Here is a 20,916-nt window from a genome sequence, read left to right as displayed (position 1 = left end):
CTTCCTTCCTTCCTTCCTTCCATCCTTCCTTCCTTCCTTCCATCCTTCTTTTCCTTCTTTTTTTTTTTTTTGGGTCACACCTGGCAGTGCTCAGGTTGTTACTCCTGGCTCTATGCTCAGAAATCGCTCCTGGCAGGTTCAGGGGACCATATGGGATGCCGGGATTTGAACCACCATCCTTCTGCATGCAAGGCAAATGCCCTACCTCCATGCTATCTCTCCAGTCCCAATACTACATTTCTAAGAGAAACTCAGTTGCTAATTGTCCAGTAAACATTCAGAACTGTGGCTGGAGAAGAAAGTTAGGGGATCACAGTGGGTCTTCTCCCACTTCCACACCAACAGGGACCAGATATATCATGGTGATGAGAGAGAGGGCCATGGGGGAGACTGGCCCCAGATGGAGTCTGCTTTATACTTTCTGGCTGCAGACTCTTGAGCAACTCGCCTGACCTCTCTGAGCCTCAATTCCCTCATGTGCATATATATCATTACAAGAATTAAATTTAAAAAATGTTAGGACTAGAGTGATAGCATAGCAGTGGGGGGGCTCTTGCCTTGCATGTGGCCACCTGGGTTGGATCCCCAGTCCCTTATGGTCTCCCAAGCCCTGCCAAGAGTGATTGCCAAGGACAGAGCTGGGAGTAATTTATGAGAATCACCAGGTATGGCCTCACCCCCCAAAAAAAAAGTTGGGTGCCAGGCATTATACCTAGAGCTTCACATATGGCAAGTGCTCTGCTCCTGAGCACCTTCCCAACCACAGCAGGGCTACTGCAGGGGATGGCCAGGGGACTGCGTGGAAGTTAGCACATGAAGCAGTGCCCGGTGCTTACAGCCCTACATCCATCAACACTGCACTCATGGTCATGGTGGTGATGTCTGTCAACCATCTGCATGTCCCTCTGTTGGACACATTGTTCCCAGAGCGCCTTCTTCCCCTCTGCCAACAGGCAATGCTCGACAAATATTTGTTGACTTCAGTTTTAAATGTTGAGAGAGCTGCCAGGCCTGGCACTTTTGAATGAGGTAAAGAGCCATTCTGAAACCAGACAGAAAGTAAGCAGTGGTTTTATTTCCAGTGTGCACCATTGCCCTGCCTGTATGCCAGGCAGTCGCATTCACTGCTTTACTCACCCCCTGTACCCACTCCTGTACCCTAGGAAGCAGGAGATGCTCAGTGTGGTGTTGGACCCAGCAGGCATGAGCTCTCTACCAACTGACTTGAACAGAACCTTAGAGGGATTTTCTTAACTGAGGTTCTCCATGGAACATAATTTTGCTTCCACTGGAATGCAACTGAGCAGTGCTGTGAGGGGGATATATTATGATGGGTCTTTCTATGACCTGGGAATTAGTGGCTTCTACTCTAATCCCTGAATAATGATTGCTTAAACACCTGATTTGTTTTCTAGCTTGCACAGTAGAGAGAAAGGATGATTAAAGTACTGGAAATTCATCTGGAACCCAGATTTTTTTCTGTTCCACTCAAGGTCACTTCATGGTCCAAGATGGTTGCCAGAGAAGCCGTTATCACATCCACATTTCAGGCAGTGGTGTTCCAAGGAGGAAAGCAGATAGGAACAGCGAGGCCAGCTTCCTCTCAGAAACCTTTCTCCAAATTCCTTGCTCTGCTTCCTTTTATCTTCCATTCACTCAGATCTAGTCCTTTGCTACCTCCATTATTGGAAAGGAAGCTGCGAGAGTAGACTTAGCTGGGTCCACCAAGTTCAATGGGACCCATCCCCGAGGTCAGGAGAAGGGCCTGTGGAGAGAGAAAACAGCAGCAACATCGATAGTCTAAGTTCTCCTCCTATTGGATTCATTTTCTGGCCTGTGGCCTAGAGGTGATGGTACCTGGGAGGGACTAATAAGCCAGCAAATGTTCAGAACTGTGGTTGGAGAAAGGAGTTTGGGGACCATAATGGGTCTTCTGCGCACTTCCACACAGAGACAAGATATGCTGACAAGGCTATGGGAGAGACTATCTTTGGGGGAGGCCCAGTGGGCAGGAGGGCAGGAAGGGTATCTATTAGGGGCAGCAGTGGATATGGGCAGGTGCAGGTACAGTGCTCTGGTCCAAGGTTGGTCTTGAGGCAGAGAATGAGGAGGGAGAAGGTAAGGAAATGACAGGATACTTAGGGCCCCGACAGGTAGCTATAGAAAATCTCCACATGTCCCCTGCTTACATATGTCAGCTCACAGGTATTTCTTGAGCTTCTTGTGCCCTGGGCAAATGTGACAAGTCCAATGTCATTTCTTGTCATCACAACCAGGGGGCTGGGTCATTTTTCTTGGCATCTGTTGAAGGGAAGCACCAATCTTGTCTTCTTTTTATTTTTCTGTGGTGAGGGAGTGTCTGTTCAACATCCAGAGGTACTCAGGGACTACCGCTAACTGTGCTCAGGGATCACTACAGCAGTGATTGGGGGGAAGGTGAACTGGGGTGACTGCATGTAAGGCAATAGCTTGAAACCCCAAATTTCTCCAGGCCCCTCCAGGGGATCCCCATACAGAAGACAGTGCTGCCTCTATACCTCCCTTCCCCCTTTGTCAGTGGTGCTGACTCTGAGGCACCCTGGGAGTAGCTTTTTCCAAATCACACATCTTAAGTCAGTTGTGGGTAATGACACACCCCATGACCCTATTAATTGGGGGGGTCAGTACAGTGAGCCCCCCAGTTCTCCCAGGCAGGGCCAACTATAAAGTTTTTTTTTTTTTGCTTTTTGGGTCACACCCAGTGATACCAGGGGTTACTCCTGGCTATTCGCTGAGAAATTGCTCCTGGCTTGGGGTTCCATATGGGATACTGGGGGATCGAACTGCGGTCCATCCTAGGTTAGTTGCGTGCAAGGCAAATGCCCTACCACCTGTGCCACCACTCTGGCCTCGAACTATAAAGTCTTGAGGTGAAGAGCCTGGCTGGCCCTGTTCCTGGGGACGTCTGCAGAGGGAATGAACCAGCGAGTGAATGACTGAATGGGTGATGCTCTCAAAGTCTTGGCTCCCGCCCCTCCATGTGGGGGTTTGCCAGGCTCGTGTGCAGCCCCAAGAACAGGCGCCTTGTTCCCCGGTGATGCGATTTGTTGACCTGCAGAGAACCAGCCCCCATCCCCCCCCAGGTCCCCACAGAGGCCAACTCAACAATCTCGCCCCCCCCCCCATCCCCGCCCAGGGCTGAGGATTCTGCAGGGCGCCCTCCCCAAGCCCAGTGTCGGCAATGAAAGAAAATGAACCTTCAAAACTCCCAAAATAGAGTCGGAACGGTGAGCATCACGTCTGCCTCCTCCGGCCCCAGTTGCAGGAGTGACTCAGAATTCTTGGTCTGGGCCCAGAGACGGGGTGGGGTGGACCCTGGCCTGGATTGGGAACGCTCCATTTGCAAGCACTATTCAGCTCTGCGGAATTCACTGGACTTCACAGCTCTTGCATGCTCAGGCTCTGGAGCACAGGCCCCGCTGTGAAACTGCTCTGCAGTGATGGAGATCTTTTATCTAAGTGTATGATGGGTTGGTGACTGCTGGTTTCCAGCCGAACACTGAGGGATATTCATCTGTCTCCTGTTGGGTCACACAGGTGGGCAGTAGTTGCATGATTTTTTATTTTTATTTATTTATTTTTTTTGGTTTTTGGGCCACACCCGGCTATGCTCAGGGGTTACTCCTGGCTGTCTGCTCAGAAATAGCTCCTTGCAGGCACGGGGGACCATGTGGGACGCTGGGATTCGAACCAAACACCTTAGGTCCTGGGTTGGCTGCTTGCAAGGCAAACACGGCTGTGCTATTTCTCCGGCCCCAGTTGCATGGGTTTTATCTCAGTCCTCAGTTTCCCTCTGAGGAACCAAGATCCTCTCCTTCCCTGTTTATTCCAGACCCCAGCTCCCCTTCTCCCAGCAGACATCTTAACTCTCGACATTATTCTCAGAGAAATGTCTCTAGAATATCTCCCCCTGTTGCCTGGACTTTGGGGACCACTCAGGTGAGGGGGACACTGCTCTTCTTGGCCTCTATAGGAAGCTGAGCCATTACTTGGTCTCTCAGCCCTGGTCGCCAGAAGCTGCCTGGAGACATGACCGAGAGCCTCCTAGCCCAGCCAAGTCAGTCCCCACCTCCCTCCCAAGGCCGCTGGCCTGGATAATGCCCCCCTTTCACAGGCTCTCTGCTGCCTGTGAACTCAGGCCGCCACCACACGTGGGGATGGTCCTTCCAGACATGAATGAGCCCTTTCTCAGGGCCGCTGGGGGCATGAATCACTCAGCAACATGCAGAACCACAAAGGAGCCCGAGAATTCGGCTGCTCGTTTATTTTCCCAGCAAATATTTATCGAGCAGCTTCTGGGTGCCAGGGAGTGTTCAGGTGGTGGGGCATGGTGACGGCCAGTTTTCATAGGCGGGTGTGTGTGTGTGTTTGTAGCAGGGGCACAGCAGACAATTACAAATGCCCAGATGCCAGCTCTCCCTTCGAGAGGCAGGCCCAGGGGGTGATGGACTCATTGACCCAAATTGGGGAAGTGCAGTCTTAGTCGACTGCTCAGGTACCAAGGAATTATGGGGGGCTCCCCAGGATGAGGGCGGGTATTTGCCAGGACCAAAAGGGAGTGGGGCTGTCGGGGAAGTGGTCAGGAAGCTGGGGTGAGTTGGTAATCGAGAAACGTCAGATCATACAGGCAGTTAATCTGTGGGGGGCATGTGCAAACCTCAACATCCCAGTGGGTCATGTGCTATAGGGCGGAAAACAAGCTTCCAGGTGAATACTCCCAAGAGCTGAGAAAAACTTCCCTGCATTGAGGAATTGAGAACTGCCTTCTCAGTCATTCACTTGCTTTATGCCCAGCCCCATTAGGTAGTGGGGAGTAGGAAAATCGAGGCAGGAGAGGGAGACTTACTTCCCATCATGACAGACAGTTCTGGAACTGGGATGACTCTTGGACACATTTCCTGGGTGTGCAAACCCCAGGTAACAGCAGCTGTACCCAACGAGACAGTATGACAATTGCTGTAACCAGGAGGGACAGTATGACAGTGGGTGTGCCTAGGGGAGGACAATTCGACTATTGCTATACCCCAGGGAAGACAATGTGACAGTGACTATGCCCATGGGAAAACAGTGTTACAGTGATTGTCCTCAGGGAGGGACAGTGTGATAGTGGCTATATCCAGGAAGGGACAGTGTGACAGCAACTATACCCAGAGACCCCTGGGCAGGGCCTCCTACAGAGGCAGCACATACCCAGCTACATCTCTCAGCACCTGAGTTCTGACATCAGTTTTGTTTCCTCCCTGCTGCTCCTGTGGCTGGAAATGAAGACCATTTCCACAGGCTTTATACAGGCCACTCGTGGAAGTTGTTCCCAATTACATGTGGACACCCTGACGGAAATAAGGATGTAGTGGGGGAGATGAGGGAGGCACATTGTATGTGAGGAGATTCAGGGCCTGGTCTATTTGCCCTCTACCTGGAGCCCTGAAGGTTTGGAAACAAAGAAATCGGTGCATTTTGTCCCTGCCTTGGCCTCTGTTCAGAAGCTGAGCAGAATTCTGCCTTTAATGGCATCTACGCTGTAAAGTGATGGCCTATAGCCCTAGATTTGGGCTCTTTTAGTCTTGCAGACTTGTGTCTCAGAGTGTTTTAGCCAGGTTTGTAGGTTGACCTGAGTCATTCCCCTCTGCCTCTGGGGAGCAGCCCCATTGGGCAGTTGTGGGGATAGCCCACTCACATTGAGAGCCTCTTAATGCTGAGTCTTTTTCTCCTCTTCTCTGAAAGGCTAGTTGGGGAATGGAGCAATAGTACAGTGGGGAGGACATTTGTTTTGCACGTGACTAACCATGATGGTTGTATTCCCCAGAATTTCATACGGTCCCTTGAGCCCTACCAGGAGTGATGCCTGAGCACAGAGCCAAAGTAAGCCCTAAGCTCTGCTAGACATGGTCTATCCCACTGCAACCCCTCCTCAAATACCAAAAAAGCAGCTGAATAGCTAATAGGACTTGACAGAGATGAAATGTGGGCAGCCATGCCCCTGCCAATCACACAGCACTTTATAATTCCAGTGCTGATGGAGGTGGCAGCACTGATGACATGGGGGTGGCCACAGAGCTTCGAGGGAAGTGGCCTTTGGGCCTAAACAATGATGGAGATTCAGTGGCATGAACTGGGGTGGGAGCAGAGAAGGAAGTGGTGGAGGACGGAGGAGCAGACATGCCTGGACTGGTGGGAATAGAATTGGCAGGAATTTGATCCAGGTCCAGCCTAGGGTGTGGCAGATGGGGACATGTTAGGATGTGGGAACTGGGTTGTTGGCGAGCGCTCAGGCTGTTCAATGGCCTGAGGAGTCTTCGAGTCACTCCTTTGCCCACCCATGTGGCCTTGTGGGCGGTTTTGGCTGAGAGCATGCTGGGGTGACAGGTATGTGCTCCGACTTTTGCATCTCAGTGAGGCCGAGTTTGGGGTCCAGGTGTACTACGAAGCTGCTCCCCTTCCCTACATTTTTCCATCAACTACCCCAGCTTGGGGGACAGTAGGGACCATGGCAAGAAAGCCACGTGGGCTTTGCCTTTCTACAGAATGAGATTTTTGGGGACGACACCAATTTCCTAAATATTCCAAATCCAACCCCTCAAAAAATGCTACTTAACATTGTTAAGGTTTGATTTGAGTGAAATTCAAAACAGCTCCTTTGACTGCATGCCACTATGGAAATCAGTCCCACATGGTGGATTTGGGGGTAGCTGCGAGCATCTGAGAGCAGTTAGAATGCGCTGTGCAGGGCTGGGAGGAAGGCAAACACCCGCTAGGGAGCTATTTCCAGCCATTCTGACCTTGAATTTGAACAACCCCGAGTCTTGCTGGAGAGGTCAGCACAACCTGGCTTGTGGGGACAAAGTTGGGAGGTACAGAGACAGCAACATCAAGGGTCAAGGGGCTCTTAGGGGCCCAGCTTGCATTTTTCTGATCCTGAGAGCAGGGACATCCTGTATCATGCCTGCTGCCTTCCCCTGAGCTCATCTGAGCCCCAGAACACTCTGAAATTATAAACCAAGAGTCATGGACCAATGTGGTGGTCCCTGTATATATATTGTTCAGAGAAAACAACATTTGAAAGAGAACGTAGTGTGGCCAGGGTGATGCTTTCAGTGCTGGAGTGCTTGCTTTGCCTCCTGGAAGTTCAGGTTCAATCCGAACACCACACAGTCCCCTGGACACTGCTCAAGAGGAGTCTGCATACCCCAGGGGTATCCAACCTCTCCTCCAAAGGAAAGGGAATTTGAAATATGTTTATGGTCCCAGAAAAAAAAAAAAACCCTGGAAGGATGGACTCTAAAATGCTTATTTGAGTGGGGAGTTCTCTGAATGATTCATCAGCTTTTAAGTGTGTATTTTTCTTGCCATAGGTGGACCTTATTGCTTTACTATAACCAGAGGAAGGAAAAGCGAGTTTCAACCAGCTTCTGCAATGGTATAGCTAAGCTGGTGCTAAGAGTGGGCAGAGGGTTAGGTGGAAGGGTTTGTAGCCTCTGGGATGAGCCTTGGCTGTCATTTGCACCCTCTCTGCCCTGCTGGCAGGATGAACCTGTCTTCAGAATGCAAATTGGGTTTCCCAATCCTTCCATGGTGGGAGGCTGAGATTAAAGGAGGAAGCAAATATTGATACAGCATTGGGGTCTGTGATGGGATTATGAATAGTTCCTTCACCCTGATGAGACTCAGCTTCCTCCTGGAGAGGAGAGGGTTGGGGTTTTTTTTTTTTTTTTTTTGCAGCCCATCAACCTCTCATAGAATGTTTCAGAAGCTTCCTTTACCCTGCCTTTGAGAGCAGGAAGCAAGAATGTCTGGTCTCCTGGTCTTCACTGGAAGGAGGCTGACCCTGATCTAACAGAGACTGGCAGGGGAACCCTGAGAAGGCCCAGAAAGCAACTTTCTGACCCAGGACCTCCTAAAATGAGAACTCCAGTGTGGGCACCTTAAGGCACGGCTTCCACCTCGGCCTCTGCACGTGGACTTCAATTGGTGGTGGTGGTGGTGGGGCAGTGCTGAAAGGTTGTGTGGCAGGAATTGATGGCTCAGAAGAAGGTTCTAGCACCTAGCTTTGAGCATCCTAACTCGGGGCTGGGAGGGGAATGGTTCCTTTTGCAGTGGGAGGTGCCCCATCCTGCCCCACCCTTCCTTCCACTGTCCACTTTAGCAGACCAGAGGGGGCACATAGGAAGCTGCTTCAGGGAGTTTCTCAAACATTTGCTATCCTATGCACTCTGAGAATTCTGTTCTGACTCAAGGTGGGAGACACTTGTTTCTGGGGTGCTGGACTGATGCTGCTCCAGGCTGTCAGCTGCCATTCTTGAGTTATTTGCATCTTTGCTTCCTCTTTCGGTGGTGCCTGGACTTGAAACCAGGTCTTCTGTATTCTCAAAAGGCAGGTGCTGTGCCACTGAGATATGGCCTGAGCAGGGCCTCTTGCATAGGAAGCACAATCTCCAACTGCTGGGTTGGACTGTGAGCCAGCAGAGAGGGCTGGGTGCAGGTGGACGTGGGATGTAGCCCAGAGGTGGGCACTCGTTTATCTCCAGCTGTCCTGGCTGCTGCTGTCCCTGTGGGCGCAACCACCTGCTCCTGTCTTCTCTTTGCTCCTACCTGCTCTGCCTGCTTCCCCTGCATGCTTCCCCCTGCCCTCTTTCCCATGCCTGCTTCTCCCTACCTTCTCCTACCCTGCCCACTTTTTTCTGCTGCCCACTTTCCCCTTGCTTGCTTCCCCCTTTGCCCATTTCCCACGACTGCTTCATCTGCCTGCTTCTCCTCTGCATGCTTTCCCCCTGCCTGCTTTCCCTCTGCCTGCTTCAACCCCCTTCTTGCTTCTCCCCTTCCTGCTTCCTCTGCCTGTTTCCTCCCTGCCCACTTCTGTGCCTGGCCACTACTCCTTCTTTCTGCTTCCTCCTGCTCGCTTCTTCCCCTGCCTGTGGAACTGAGATGATGTGTGGGCAGTGCCCTGATAGCTTAGGAGGTGAGATGGGGAAATATGTTTACTTTGGGCTCACCTGTACAGCAAAACCCAAAACAAAATTTCTTTCAACACTGCCCCACTTCATTTGTTGTTTCTGGGCTACACCCAGTGTGCTCAGAGCTCACTCCTGATGGTGTTCTGGCAATGATACGCCATGCCAGAAATTGAATCTGGGTCACCCATGTACAAGACGAGTGTGTTAACCCTTGTGCTGGCCTCTCTGACCCTGATTTTTGTCATGGAAAACAATTTGTGTGGGGGAATAGAGGCATGAATTTTAATTCTTCATCTCTGCCCTAGGCTTTGTCTGGGGGTGTATGGGAGGAACTAACATTATTGTCCCAATGTCCCAGAACTACATAGGCAGATCACAGAAAAGCTCGTCATCTGGACTTGCTGCACTTCCAGCTGGTCTGAAAATGATTCCGGGATGCCGGGGGACCATAACCTCTATCCAGCGGCATGTTCTCACATGGTCTTGTGCGAGATCTGTGCTGTCCTTTATGGTGACCACTGGCTGTCTGCAGCTTCCTAGTACTGATTGGGTGTCTAGAGCCACTGAGATATAAATTTTCCAATTTATTTGCTGGTGCATTGCTCACAGCCCTGGATGGTGCATTTAGACTGTACAATTGGACCTTGCCTTGAACCTATGTTTTAGGGCCCTGGCAGAAGTTTTGTGGGATGAGAGGGGAATGTGAGAAGGGAGCATCCTGGTGATATGTCAGAGCCTCCCAAAATGGGCAGAGAGAAAAATGGGGTGCAGGGCATGAGAGGCCCTGTTGACATGTATCAGCTGGGCTGTGGAAGGCCAGTGGGTCTGATTCCCCACTTATTGTCTCTTTAGCTTTCTTATATTTTTTAAAATCAATATTAGATTCATGAGTTTCTGGGCTCCTGTTGTTCTTCTAACCTTGTAAATGAAGATCAAGTTTTCTTTCTCTTCCTCTCAGTCTTCGTCTCCTGCTCAGATGGGGTCCTGGACTGGAGAACATTCTTCCCCCCCCCCCAATCATTATTGCATTCACAGGAGTCAGAGTGCATGGATGAAGCACATTCTGTATCTTCCATGTACGTTGTGTCCCCTATACACAGTTTCCTAGAAATCGCTTTTCTCTTTCTTTTTTTTTTTTTTTTTTTTTTTTGGTTTTTGGGCCACACCCGGTAACGCTCAGGGGTTACTCCTGGCTATGTGCTCAGAAGTTTGCTCCTGGCTTGGGGGACCATATGGGACACCGGGGGATCGAACCGCGGTCCGTCCAAGGTTAGCGCAGGCAAGGCAGGCACCTTACCTTTAGCGCCACCGCCCGGCCCCCGCTTTTCTCTTTCTACCCTTCATGTAAGATCTTTCTAGATGGGTTCACAGCTCTCACTCTTAGAGGTTTTTAAATTAACCGCTGCAGTATATTATAGTGTAGACATTTCTTACAACTTATAAACTTCTTTTATCTTTTACTTGGGTGGGGGAACTATACCCAGTGATGCTCATCAGGGCTTGCTTACTCCTGGCTTTGTGCCAGGGATCAATCCTGACAGCCAAGGGATGCTGAGAATTAAACCTGAATTTGCATGAAAAGCAAGCACTGCTGTTCTATAACTTGGATCCTACCCATAAACACTTGCAATAACTAATTATTCATGATCTTTTTTTGCTAGAGTGACCCTTTTTGTGCCTATCACAAAGTATACATGTATGGGAGTATCTACCTAGGAATGGAATGAATGGGTCATAAAGAATATGAATTCCTGGTTGGAAAAGGGCTGACTGACCCCATGCTCTTTTGAATTGTTTTCTAAACAATTTAATCATTTTCATTCTCCTCTAGTTCATGTCCCTCCATTTGTGTTTCTAGAAGCCAAATAGGTCCCCGTATTTCCCCACCACTTGATTCATCCAGAACCTATGTGCATGTCAACCCCAGAGGGACAGAGAAAACCCATGTTGAGGCATTTCGTTTTCACATTTACATGGCACAGAACATTTTCTACACTAGCAGCCTAGCAGTCATTTTTTTTTCTTTTAATTTTTTTGGGTTTGCTCAGGGATTACTCCTGGTTTTGCTCTCAGTAACAACTCCTGGCCAACTCAGGGGGACCATACGGGATGCTAGGGATCAGGTTGGCCACATGCAAAGCGACTATCCTCCCTGTTGTCCTATTGCTCCTACCTGGCTAGCAGCCATTTATTTCTCTGTGAATTGTCTGTTTAGGGTCCGGAGCAGTGGTGCAAGCACTAAGGCATCTGTCTTGCCCGTGCTAGCCTAGGATGGACAGTGGTTTGATCCCCCAGTGTCCCATATGGTCCCCCAAGCCAGGAGCGATTTTTGAACGCATAGCCAGGAGTAACCCCTGAGCATCACTGAGTGTGATCCAAAAACAACAAAAAAAGAGTAAGAATTGTCTGTTCAGGTCCCTTTTTTGTCAGTTTTCCTATTGAATATTTTCATTCATTGGCTAAGCATATGGACCTGCCTAATGTGGTGAATGTTATTCCAGGTGTGGATGTTCTTATGACCAATAAATGTACCTGCCCTATCTCAGGGGACTGATAAGGAGTTGGATAGGGATGAGGGGGACTCAGTTTTAAACTTGTAACTTGCAGGCATTCTCTTGGTATTGTACCTTAATACTTTCAGTGAATGTATTTTGAACTTTTGCCCAGTGTTAGTGAGAAATGACTGACATCCATGGCTGTCTGGGTTTCAAGGGACACCATGATGGTCAATGGCCACATTAGTGAGCCTATGACCTCAGCCATTTCTATTAAGCTCCATCTTTCTGCTCAAGCATAGGACAAAGACTAGCAGGAAAGACAGAGACTATTTTCTCTTGTGATAATAATGTATGATTTGCTTTCCTCCTGGTCTCCTTGGGGCCCTAAGCACAGCCTTGGCTTCATCTTCTTGGTATCCTGTGGTGTCCTGTGTCCTCCCTGCCCTGTACCTGTACTCAGGGCCACCTCCCTTATCCTGTGCCTTCCTTCATCCTGCATGTTGAAGGATGCGTGGCCTCACATTACTGTGTCTTTGGCAGCTTTATTATATTGTTTGATGACATATTCACACTTACTGATGGGAAGTGACACACCAGCACTATAAGTCTTTCTTTTGTCTTCCCAACCAGCCACAGCCATGAGCACCAGCATCCCCTCTCAGATCTCAGTTTTCCTTTATATTTTCTCCAGTCTGTCCCCCGCCACACACACTTAGACACCCCCTTTCTGGCACATTCTTCCAGATGTAGTTCTAATCCATCACATTTTTTTTTTCCTGGCCACTCGTTCTTCTGTCTTTGAGAGGACTTGTGTTATTGCCTCCTGCCATCCTCTCTGGCTAAACAGCAAGGCTGCAACTGTTTGCTTTCTCTGCTGGATACCCCTTGTCTTTGCAGATACATAACCTATGCACAGATAGGGCCACTTTCATTTGATTCTGTCTTCTCTCCCTTCAGCTCCATGGCTACATGGAAAACAAGCCACTGGGGCTGCAGATTTTTATTGGGACGGCTGATGAGCGGATCCTGAAGCCACACGCCTTTTACCAAGTACACCGGATCACAGGCAAAACTGTCACTACCACCAGCTATGAGAAGATTGTGGGCAACACCAAAGTCCTGGAGATCCCTCTGGAGCCAAAAAACAACATGCGGGCGACGTAAGCACTGGGGAGGGGCTGTTTTCATGGGTCCAGAGTTTGGGCACATGGCAGACATAAGGGATCTTGTCACACTGGTTGTGTGTGATGGAGACAAAGGTATGTGTTCTAGTCAATCTATAGATGAATGCACCTAAATTCTCTGAAGTGTTGGGAGGAGACTCAGAGACTGATTCATGTTGCTTGGGATAAAGTTAAGTATCTTCCTCTCTTCCTCTCTGTATCTGTCTCTCTGTATTTCTCTCACTCATTTTTGGGCCATACCCATCTATGCTCAGGCATCAATCCTGGAGGGGAGTTAAGGGAGACCATATGGGGATTCTGGGGATTGAATCTAGGTCAGCCTCATGCAAGGCAAATATCCTACATGTACTATCTCTCTGGCCCTGAAGTTAAGTCTTTTTACATTTTGAGGGGGATTTGGGCCACACCCGGTGATGCTCAAGGAATATTCCTGGCTATGTGCTCAGAAATTGCTCCTGACTTGGGGGACCATATAGGCTGCTGGGGGATCAAACTGTGGTCTGTCCTAGGTCAGCCGCATACAAGCAAACAACCTATGGCTGCGCCACTGCTCTGGCCCCTTTTCACATTTGGAAATTTCTCTTTGACTCAAAGAAACTCACAGAGCTATCAGACACTCAGATTTTGGAAACATTAGCATCTAGATGTTGGCAGAGAAACCTGTTACTTTGGAAAATATCCTTTAATGTCACAGAAACTCTTCCATATTCATATGAAAACTCTGGCAATTGCTCAGCTGGACACATGGATTCAGCCATGTGTCACCCTGGGTCACAGGGTCACCTTGCCCCTGTGTTTCCTGAATGGGCAACAGGGTGGGTGCAGATCTCAGGCCTTATATTCCTAATGTCCTAAGAAGCAGAGTAACTTCAGCCCCTGGCCCAACTCAGGAGACTCAATGACTGATGATCTGCTTTCCTATCTGGTGGTTCCTAATCCATTTCTGATCCTTTGCCATTTGGGTTTCCCAGATTCTTTCACAAAGAGAAAAGTTGCTTTGAGGAAAATCTGCTGGGGAGACAACTCACTCCCGCCCTACCTCATTCTTCAGGGTCTGCGACTATGTCCCCACTGGGTCATGGCGAGTTTGTGCAGGCTGCAACTTTGGTGGGGAGATTGTAACTGTTTATTGGGAGGCCTCTCCTGCCCAATGAGGCTGTGTCTCACAAGTAGGTGTCCCCCTCCTCCAGCATTGACTGCGCAGGGATCCTGAAGCTGCGGAATGCTGACATTGAGCTGCGGAAGGGGGAGACGGACATCGGGAGGAAGAACACGCGGGTGCGGCTGGTCTTCCGGGTGCATATCCCTGAGGCCAGCGGGAGGGTCGTCTCCTTGCAGGCTGCCTCCAACCCAATCGAGTGCTGTAAGTGGGGCTCAGGGCTAGGGAGGGGACCTAGGGAATGGGATAAGGTGCCCGGCAAGGGTGGTGCAGAAAGTGTGGCACCTGTGAGGATGCTGCTTCAGCCTTGGGTGATAAACAGACTAGGCCTGAGTGCAATGGACGTTTCTGTGTGCAGTTAGGCCTTACAGGAAATTAAAAAATGAATAAGCCAATGAGTAGCCTATGGCTTGGTTCAGAAGCTAGTAAATGCTCCAGTATTCTAGTCTTTCAAAGTGCAGATGCACTGGAGGGGGGTTTGAGCTCATTGTGAGAATCCCCTTCCCCTTCCATCTCCTTTCAGTAGAACTGCTAGGACTGACTCCTTCTCCTGCCTCAAGGCAGCGTGCTGGGTAGATGTGCAAGTGATCGGGTTTGGTCAGTGCACTCCTGGGCACTGAGCCATGAGGAGTAGAGTCAAGGTTTGGCTCTTTGACATACCAGTAAACTTGCCCTTGGCCAGGAGTCCTCAGAGCCCCCTCAGCCTCTGTGTGCGATAGCAGGGTGGTAGGGAGATGGGAGGAGGCAGCACACTGTACTGGGAACCATGCGTATATGGGGTGGAGATAGGGGACAGGAACCTTGTTCTCTGAGACCTTGGTGTGGCTGAGATAAAGTTGTCTGGCACAAAGAGGACAGTGGGTACTCTCTGGAGGGGTTTAGACCTTACATCAAGCCATAACATGGAGCAACTTCATTTGTAATTTTCTCAGGTTTTGTTTTGTTGTTGTTGTTGGTTTTTGTTTTGTTTTGTTTTGGGGTCACATCTGGCAGCGCTCAGGGGTTACTCCTGGCTCTGTGCTCAGAAATCGCTCCTGGCAGGCACTGGGGATGGTAATGGGGTGCTGGGATTCGAACTACCTGGGTCGACCACTTGCAAGGCAAACACCCTATCGCTGTGCTATCTCTCCAGGAGAAAAGTTATCTGTGTGGGGTCTCAAGAATACTTTTGTATTGTTATAATTATTTGTATTGTTATTGTATTGTTATAATTATTTTGCATAATCACTGTTTTGGGGATACACTGGCAGTGCTAAAGGGTTGCTCTGGCTCTGCACTCAGAGATCACTCCTGGTAGGCTTGAAGATATGAGATAGGGATATCAAACCTGGGTAAGCCACTTGCAAAGTAAAGGCCCTCTCTGCTCCACTAGTGCTCTGTCCCATATTTTACTTCCTTATTGGACATTTCCTCCTTATTAGATGCAACAGAATTGTGACTGTCTACAGAGGCCAGAGATGATGTGAGTGAAGTGACTAGGGTAGGTGGCAATAGTGAGTGGTGAAGTCTGCAACCCAGAGGGTATATTTACCTGTTGGGCCTATTGTTCCTTAACTTACCCAGTATTTTCCATGCAAGCATGGAAACTCAGTGTAGCCAGTGAACCCAGACCTGATTTGAAAAAAATAAAAGTTCACAAGTACAAAAGAATCATGAATCTGGATTGATCCGTGCATGTGACTGGGATTGATCCGAGGTTGCCTTAATGAGTTCTACAGACAGGAATGTGAAGCATGAGTGTTTGATGCAAAAAGTGGGCAGGGGTGCTGGGAAGGTGGCACTAGAGGTAAGGTGTCTGCCTTGCAAGCGTAGCATAGGATGGACTGCGGTTTGATCCCCCTGCGTCCCATATGGTCCCCCCAAGCCAGCAGCGATTTCTGAGTGTGTAGCCAGGAGTAACCCCTGAGCGTCAAACGGGTGTGGTCCAAAACAAAACAAAACAAAACAAAACAAAAAAGTAGGCAGGGGCCTGTCCTGGTATGAAGGCAGCCAGAAAAGAGTCTGGGCTTCCATTGGTAGAGAAGCCAGATGAGGTCGTGCTCAGTTGATCTTTGGAAACAGATTTCCTCAGGCTCATGTGTCAGGCAGGCTGCATGGGTTGGTGGGTTTGCAAGCAGCTGATGGAGGAGGCAGAACCAGGGGCTCAACACAAGGTTGGTGGAAAGATTTCCCAATGGCAGGCTGGGATTCCCTTCCACCCACAGCCTCTGCTGCCCAGGACCCTACATCGAGTCCCCAAAGCTGCCTCTAACTCTGCTGGGTTTGAACTTCGAAAGCTGTTTTGGGAAGGAAACTCAGGGCGCTTTCTCCTGGGGGGGGGGGGGCTGCAAAGGCCAGGTCTCCCAGTTCTGACCCATGACTCATTCTTCAGGGTGGGGCTGTGGTTTGTTTGCAAATGGGAGGGGAAAAGTGAGGAGTTGTGGGGGCACTGACAGGAGCCCCACAGGGTCCCTCTCTGGGCCCCTATGGCAGCTCAGTCATGGTCACCAGAATTGTAGGAACCCCTGGTCATATCTTCAGAGAGTGTCACTGTTATAAGAACCTCAAACATGGGGTTTTCCTTTTTCCTTAAAACAATTTTATGGTGGGGAGGGGGTTGGCTGGTTCTCACTCACCCCCAGATCTAGCAGATAAGGAGAAAGACTTTCTTGTAAGGTGGCTCACTCACTCTGGCTCAGCAGGCAGCAGTTTCAAACCTCAGTAGCCTATCTTCTCCTCTGCTTCTAGAACATGACCCTTCTTTCTGCCATTCCTGGCTCCCAACAGCCAAGTGAGTCCACACCAACTCTCGGGCCATTCTTGTGTCCCTTTTTTTGTTCAGTCTTTCTAGGTCAGTGCCTGGCAGTCACATAAATATTTATTGACCAGTTGACCTGGTGTGTAATCCTCAGGGAACTTTTCAATAAATATTTATTGACCATCAGTCCATCATGGGAATTGACACGGGGTGGGCACGATAAATATTTATTGACCAGTGGACTAGCCTTCCTCTCTGGGGGAGGACGAGTTAGTAGGAAAATACTGCTTAAAGGCATAGCTAACTGTTAGCTTTAGAGGTTTAGAGGTAGGTCTTGAGGGTCAAGGGTAAGTGCATGGATTCTGCTAGAAAGCCCCACGCCGACATAGACCTCCTTTCTGGACAGTTCAGGAAAGCTCATTTGCAGGATGTGTGGGCCACAGTTAGAGTACAATTTTGCACAAACTTCTACCAGAGCTGCTGAGACTTGGGGAGAGGGTCACACAGGTTCCCTCTGTTGCAAGTCAGCCCTTGATAGGGTTGACTGATGGAGGGATGGAAGATGAGGTCTTTCCCCTCCAGCTCGGAGCACACGTCTGCCACCCTGTTCAGCCAGTGGTTCTGAGGTGAAGCGGTGGGTAAAGGCTAGCAGACAGTCAGGCTTGTGAAAATATTAGCTTTATTTGGAGGACAAGACTGAAGCCCACAGCCTCAGCATTCATTCCAGCCAACAAGTCCCTCGCCTTCCACAGACCCTTGTTTTTATCCCTCAGAATCAGGAACCACCCAATGGTGGAAGCAGAATCAGGTACCACCCTAGAGTGGGGGCAGAATGCCAGGTCACACCCTAGGGTAGGGCACAATCAACGATCAAGGTAGGGTCAGTAACATAGTAATCCCATAAAATGTTTACATACACAACACCCTCCAGATTCTTAGTGAGGACTATGTATTTTTGGGGTAGCACACCTGGCTGTGCTCAGGACTTGAAGAGAGAACCCTATGCAGTCCTGGGAATCAAATTCAAGTTGGCTGTGTACTAGGCAAATGCCTTACCTACCTGCAGTAATATTGCTCGTGCTCCTGAGATAATCTTTGTAACCTGCTGGCCACCTCCAACCTCACCAGGCTTCTGTCATTCTTTGTCTGATGTTCCCTGGAATAAGAAGCTTTCCTGGCCCTCTTTCTGTGGATCTGCCTCTGTTTCCCACAGCCCAATCTCTCATATGAAAACTGGGAAGGTGAGGGGCTTGCAGGAAGTGTGTGTGTGTGTGTGTGTGTGTGTGTGTGTGTGTACTCTTGCATGCACACAACCTTGTGGCCATGCTGATCTGAGAAATTCACCCACCAATTGCCAGCCACATGCTGTTTCTGTATGATATGTGCTTCATTCTGGTGGTGGAACAGTGTCTGATTGTGTGACCATGACAGTGGTGGAACAGCATCTGACTGTGTGGCTGTGACAGTGATGGAGGAGTATTTGGTTGTGTGGCTATGACGGTGATGGAACAGCATCCAGAATAGTGTGCCTATGAAATGATATTTTTGCCATTAGAGAACATAGGATGTTGTGGATTATGGATAAAGCTGAATTTCTCATTCAAGCCCTTTGTGGACAACCTCTTTCTTTTCTTTCGAAGGGGCTGGTGGTCTTTGGGGCTGGTCCAGCTCGGGCCTAGGGCCTCACTCTGTAGTTTGTGCAAGGAGTAAAGGAGGTTTAGGAGACACATCCATATATGGATACACAGATTCTGTGGATATTGTGCCCCCACCCAGGGAGAGTAGGGGCTCTCTGGCCCCCTCCTTCTAGAAAAATTTTAGGAAGATCGGGGCAAGAACTGGGAGCCATGATGCCCTTAGGCCAGGCCTGAGTCATCACTGCTGTGTAAGCAGAGTCAGGTTGGCAGCTGGCTCAGGGCAGGTGTGCTCCAGCCATCACAGCAGTATTGGCCAGAAGGGGTCTGGTTAGCTGGGTTCACCTGTGGAGGTCTTTTACTGGCCCTATGGGGGTTTCTAAGGGTGGGTGCCCCACAGTCTGTGTTCAACTTCTCTGCTTCCTTCATCAACCTGAGGGACCCAGGTCTGTCTCTTCTTGGGAATACTCATTGCTTCCTCCCTAATGACAAGAGTATCCTGCCTGTGGCCCTGGTGGCCAGATCTCCAATCCTCATCTCAGCTCTCCCCAACATTGGCCTATTACAGCTACTTGTCCCATGGGGTACAGCAGCACTGAGAAGCACATCCCTTATCCATGGTCCCAGTAACTGCTGAGTGAGTGGGCCCCACGTGCCTTGGAAGCACCTCACTCCTGGAATCTCTGAAGACCTCAGGATCAAGGACATGAGGTGTCTGTACCACAGTTACTGAACCTTGTCCTACCATGGCCTCTTCAACCCTGCTTCCTCCCTGTACCCTCCCCTATCCCCTGACTACCTCTGGTAGTCTGGTGCTGTAGCCCCTCATGGATATGATTTTTGCCTGGGGACCCTCTGGAATATCCCTGGTGTGCACTGGGGTTTGTGGTATAGAAATGCACCCTCACCTCTGCTGGCAGAGAATCCCCTGCCCATCTAGCTTTACCCACTTGTATTCTAGAGTCCATTGCCCAGCAAAGCCCAGTAGGATCCAGTCCCTTGAAGTAGGAGACTGTCACTTGAAGGGGAACTTCATGCTGCCCCCACCCATTTCTGATGTTAGTAGGATTTGCAGCTGTACCAGTGAAGGTATCAGTACCCTTGGAGGAATGAGCCCCCATCACTTTCCCTGTGGAAGGCAGACATGGGGAGGGGAGCAGAACAGAGAGGGGTGCTCACTGTTCTAGAAGACTCAAGGAGGGAACACGTCAGGGTGGAGGGCTGGAGGGATCAACTGGGGGTTGCCTGGGTTCCCAATGAGACTCCCCAGGTCCAAGGTTGCTTCAGTACCAGGCACTCAAAATTGCAACAGGGAGAACTAAGGGATTGAGGGCACCCCAGAAGGGCAGTGGGGGTGCAATCCTGTTTCAGCAGCTCATCAGACTTGCTGCCTTTGCTCCTGCCCTAGAGAATGTCCTTGTGACCCTCTTGGGTCCCCAGCATTTGTGGTTGGCTCAGCCCTGGCAGGGAGGTGGGCAATTAGGTGCCCAGGAGCCTGTTAGAGAAGCTGCTCAGCAGGGCCTAGGCGCCTGCTCCAGAGAAGAAATGCAAGCCAAGTTTCACTTCTGTAGAACAATTTATGCCTCTACATTGATTTTAAATCAAGCCAAAAGAGAAACAGAGGAGGTCCTCTGGGGCTCCCAGGGAGGTTTCAGTGGGGTACATGTCTCTCCTAAGGGCCTGTAGGGAATTTCTTTGCAGCTGCTTTGATCTGCCAGAATGGGCTGAGCACCAGATGCTGATATGGGGAACCCTCCCATCAAACCCTTCCCTCAGCCTCTGAGAGGTATCTCTGAACAGCCCCAATTTTTTTGTTCTTTTTTAGGGGGGCATACTTGGCAGTGTTCAAGGGTTACTCCTGGCTCTGTGCTCAGGGATTAGTCTTGGCAGGGCTCAGGGGACCAGCCACATGCAAGGTGCACTATATTGACTCGCTGGCTCCTGAACAGCCCCATTTTTCAGATGGGGAGACTGATATTTTGATCAGAGCGGGCACTGCAAGTTCTACTTTGCAGGTCTGTGAATGGGAACCAAGGTCTTTTCTAATATGGAAAACTGTTCTGAAAGTGGGCACTGAGCCTCAGGGTGCTGCCTCTGCCTCTGCTGAGCCCTGCCAGTGTTTTTTGGTTAATGTGAGAGGCTGAGATGGACAGTGACACTGCAGCATAGCCTAGAAGTGTCTGAACAAGTGACAACCTGCAGCAGTGCTGTTCAGCAGCTGTGAAGGCAAGTAGCCCACTGGGTCTTGCCTGCCTATCTGAGCCACTTTTTTATTTTCAGATATAAATAATTTGTTTGTTTGTTTTTGTTTTTTGTTTTTGAGCCACACCTGGCATTGCTCAGGGGTTACTCCTGGCTGTCTGCTCAGAAATAGCTCCGGCAGGCACGGGGGGGGGGGGGGGGGGGGGAGGGGGGGCATATGGGACACCGGGATTCGAACCAACCACCTTTGGTCCTGGATCAGCTGCTTGCAAGGCAAACGCTGCTGTGCTATCTCTCTGGGCCCCAGATATAAATACTTTATTTAAGCACTATGGTTACAGAATTGTTTATGACTGATTTTTTTTTTTTTTTTTTTTTTTTTTTGCTGCACCAAGTAACACTCGGGGAGTACTCCTGGCTCTGTGCTCAGAAATCGCTCCTAGCAGGCTCAGGGGACCATATGGGATGCCCGGATATGAACTGGTGTTTGTCCTGTGTTGACCGCATACAAA

General features: G+C 49.8%; 1 protein-coding gene across 1 annotated transcript in view; it reads left to right on the top strand.

Moving 5' to 3' along the window:
* NFATC2 (nuclear factor of activated T cells 2) overlaps nucleotides 1-20,916 on the top strand; it is a 105,011-nt gene that overhangs the window by 40,657 nt on the left and 43,438 nt on the right. Inside the window, exons 4-5 of the mRNA XM_049781321.1 lie at nucleotides 12,446-12,648; nucleotides 13,863-14,035. Coding sequence (XP_049637278.1) covers nucleotides 12,446-12,648; nucleotides 13,863-14,035 — 376 coding nt within the window. The remainder of the gene's footprint in view (nucleotides 1-12,445; nucleotides 12,649-13,862; nucleotides 14,036-20,916) is intronic.

The sequence above is a fragment of the Suncus etruscus genome, chromosome 9 (genome assembly GCF_024139225.1).
Source record: "Suncus etruscus isolate mSunEtr1 chromosome 9, mSunEtr1.pri.cur, whole genome shotgun sequence".
In the NCBI taxonomy this organism is placed as follows: Eukaryota; Metazoa; Chordata; class Mammalia; order Eulipotyphla; family Soricidae; genus Suncus; species Suncus etruscus.
Note: the sequence above shows the minus strand (reverse complement) of the source record. Positions and strands in the feature narration are given on the sequence as shown.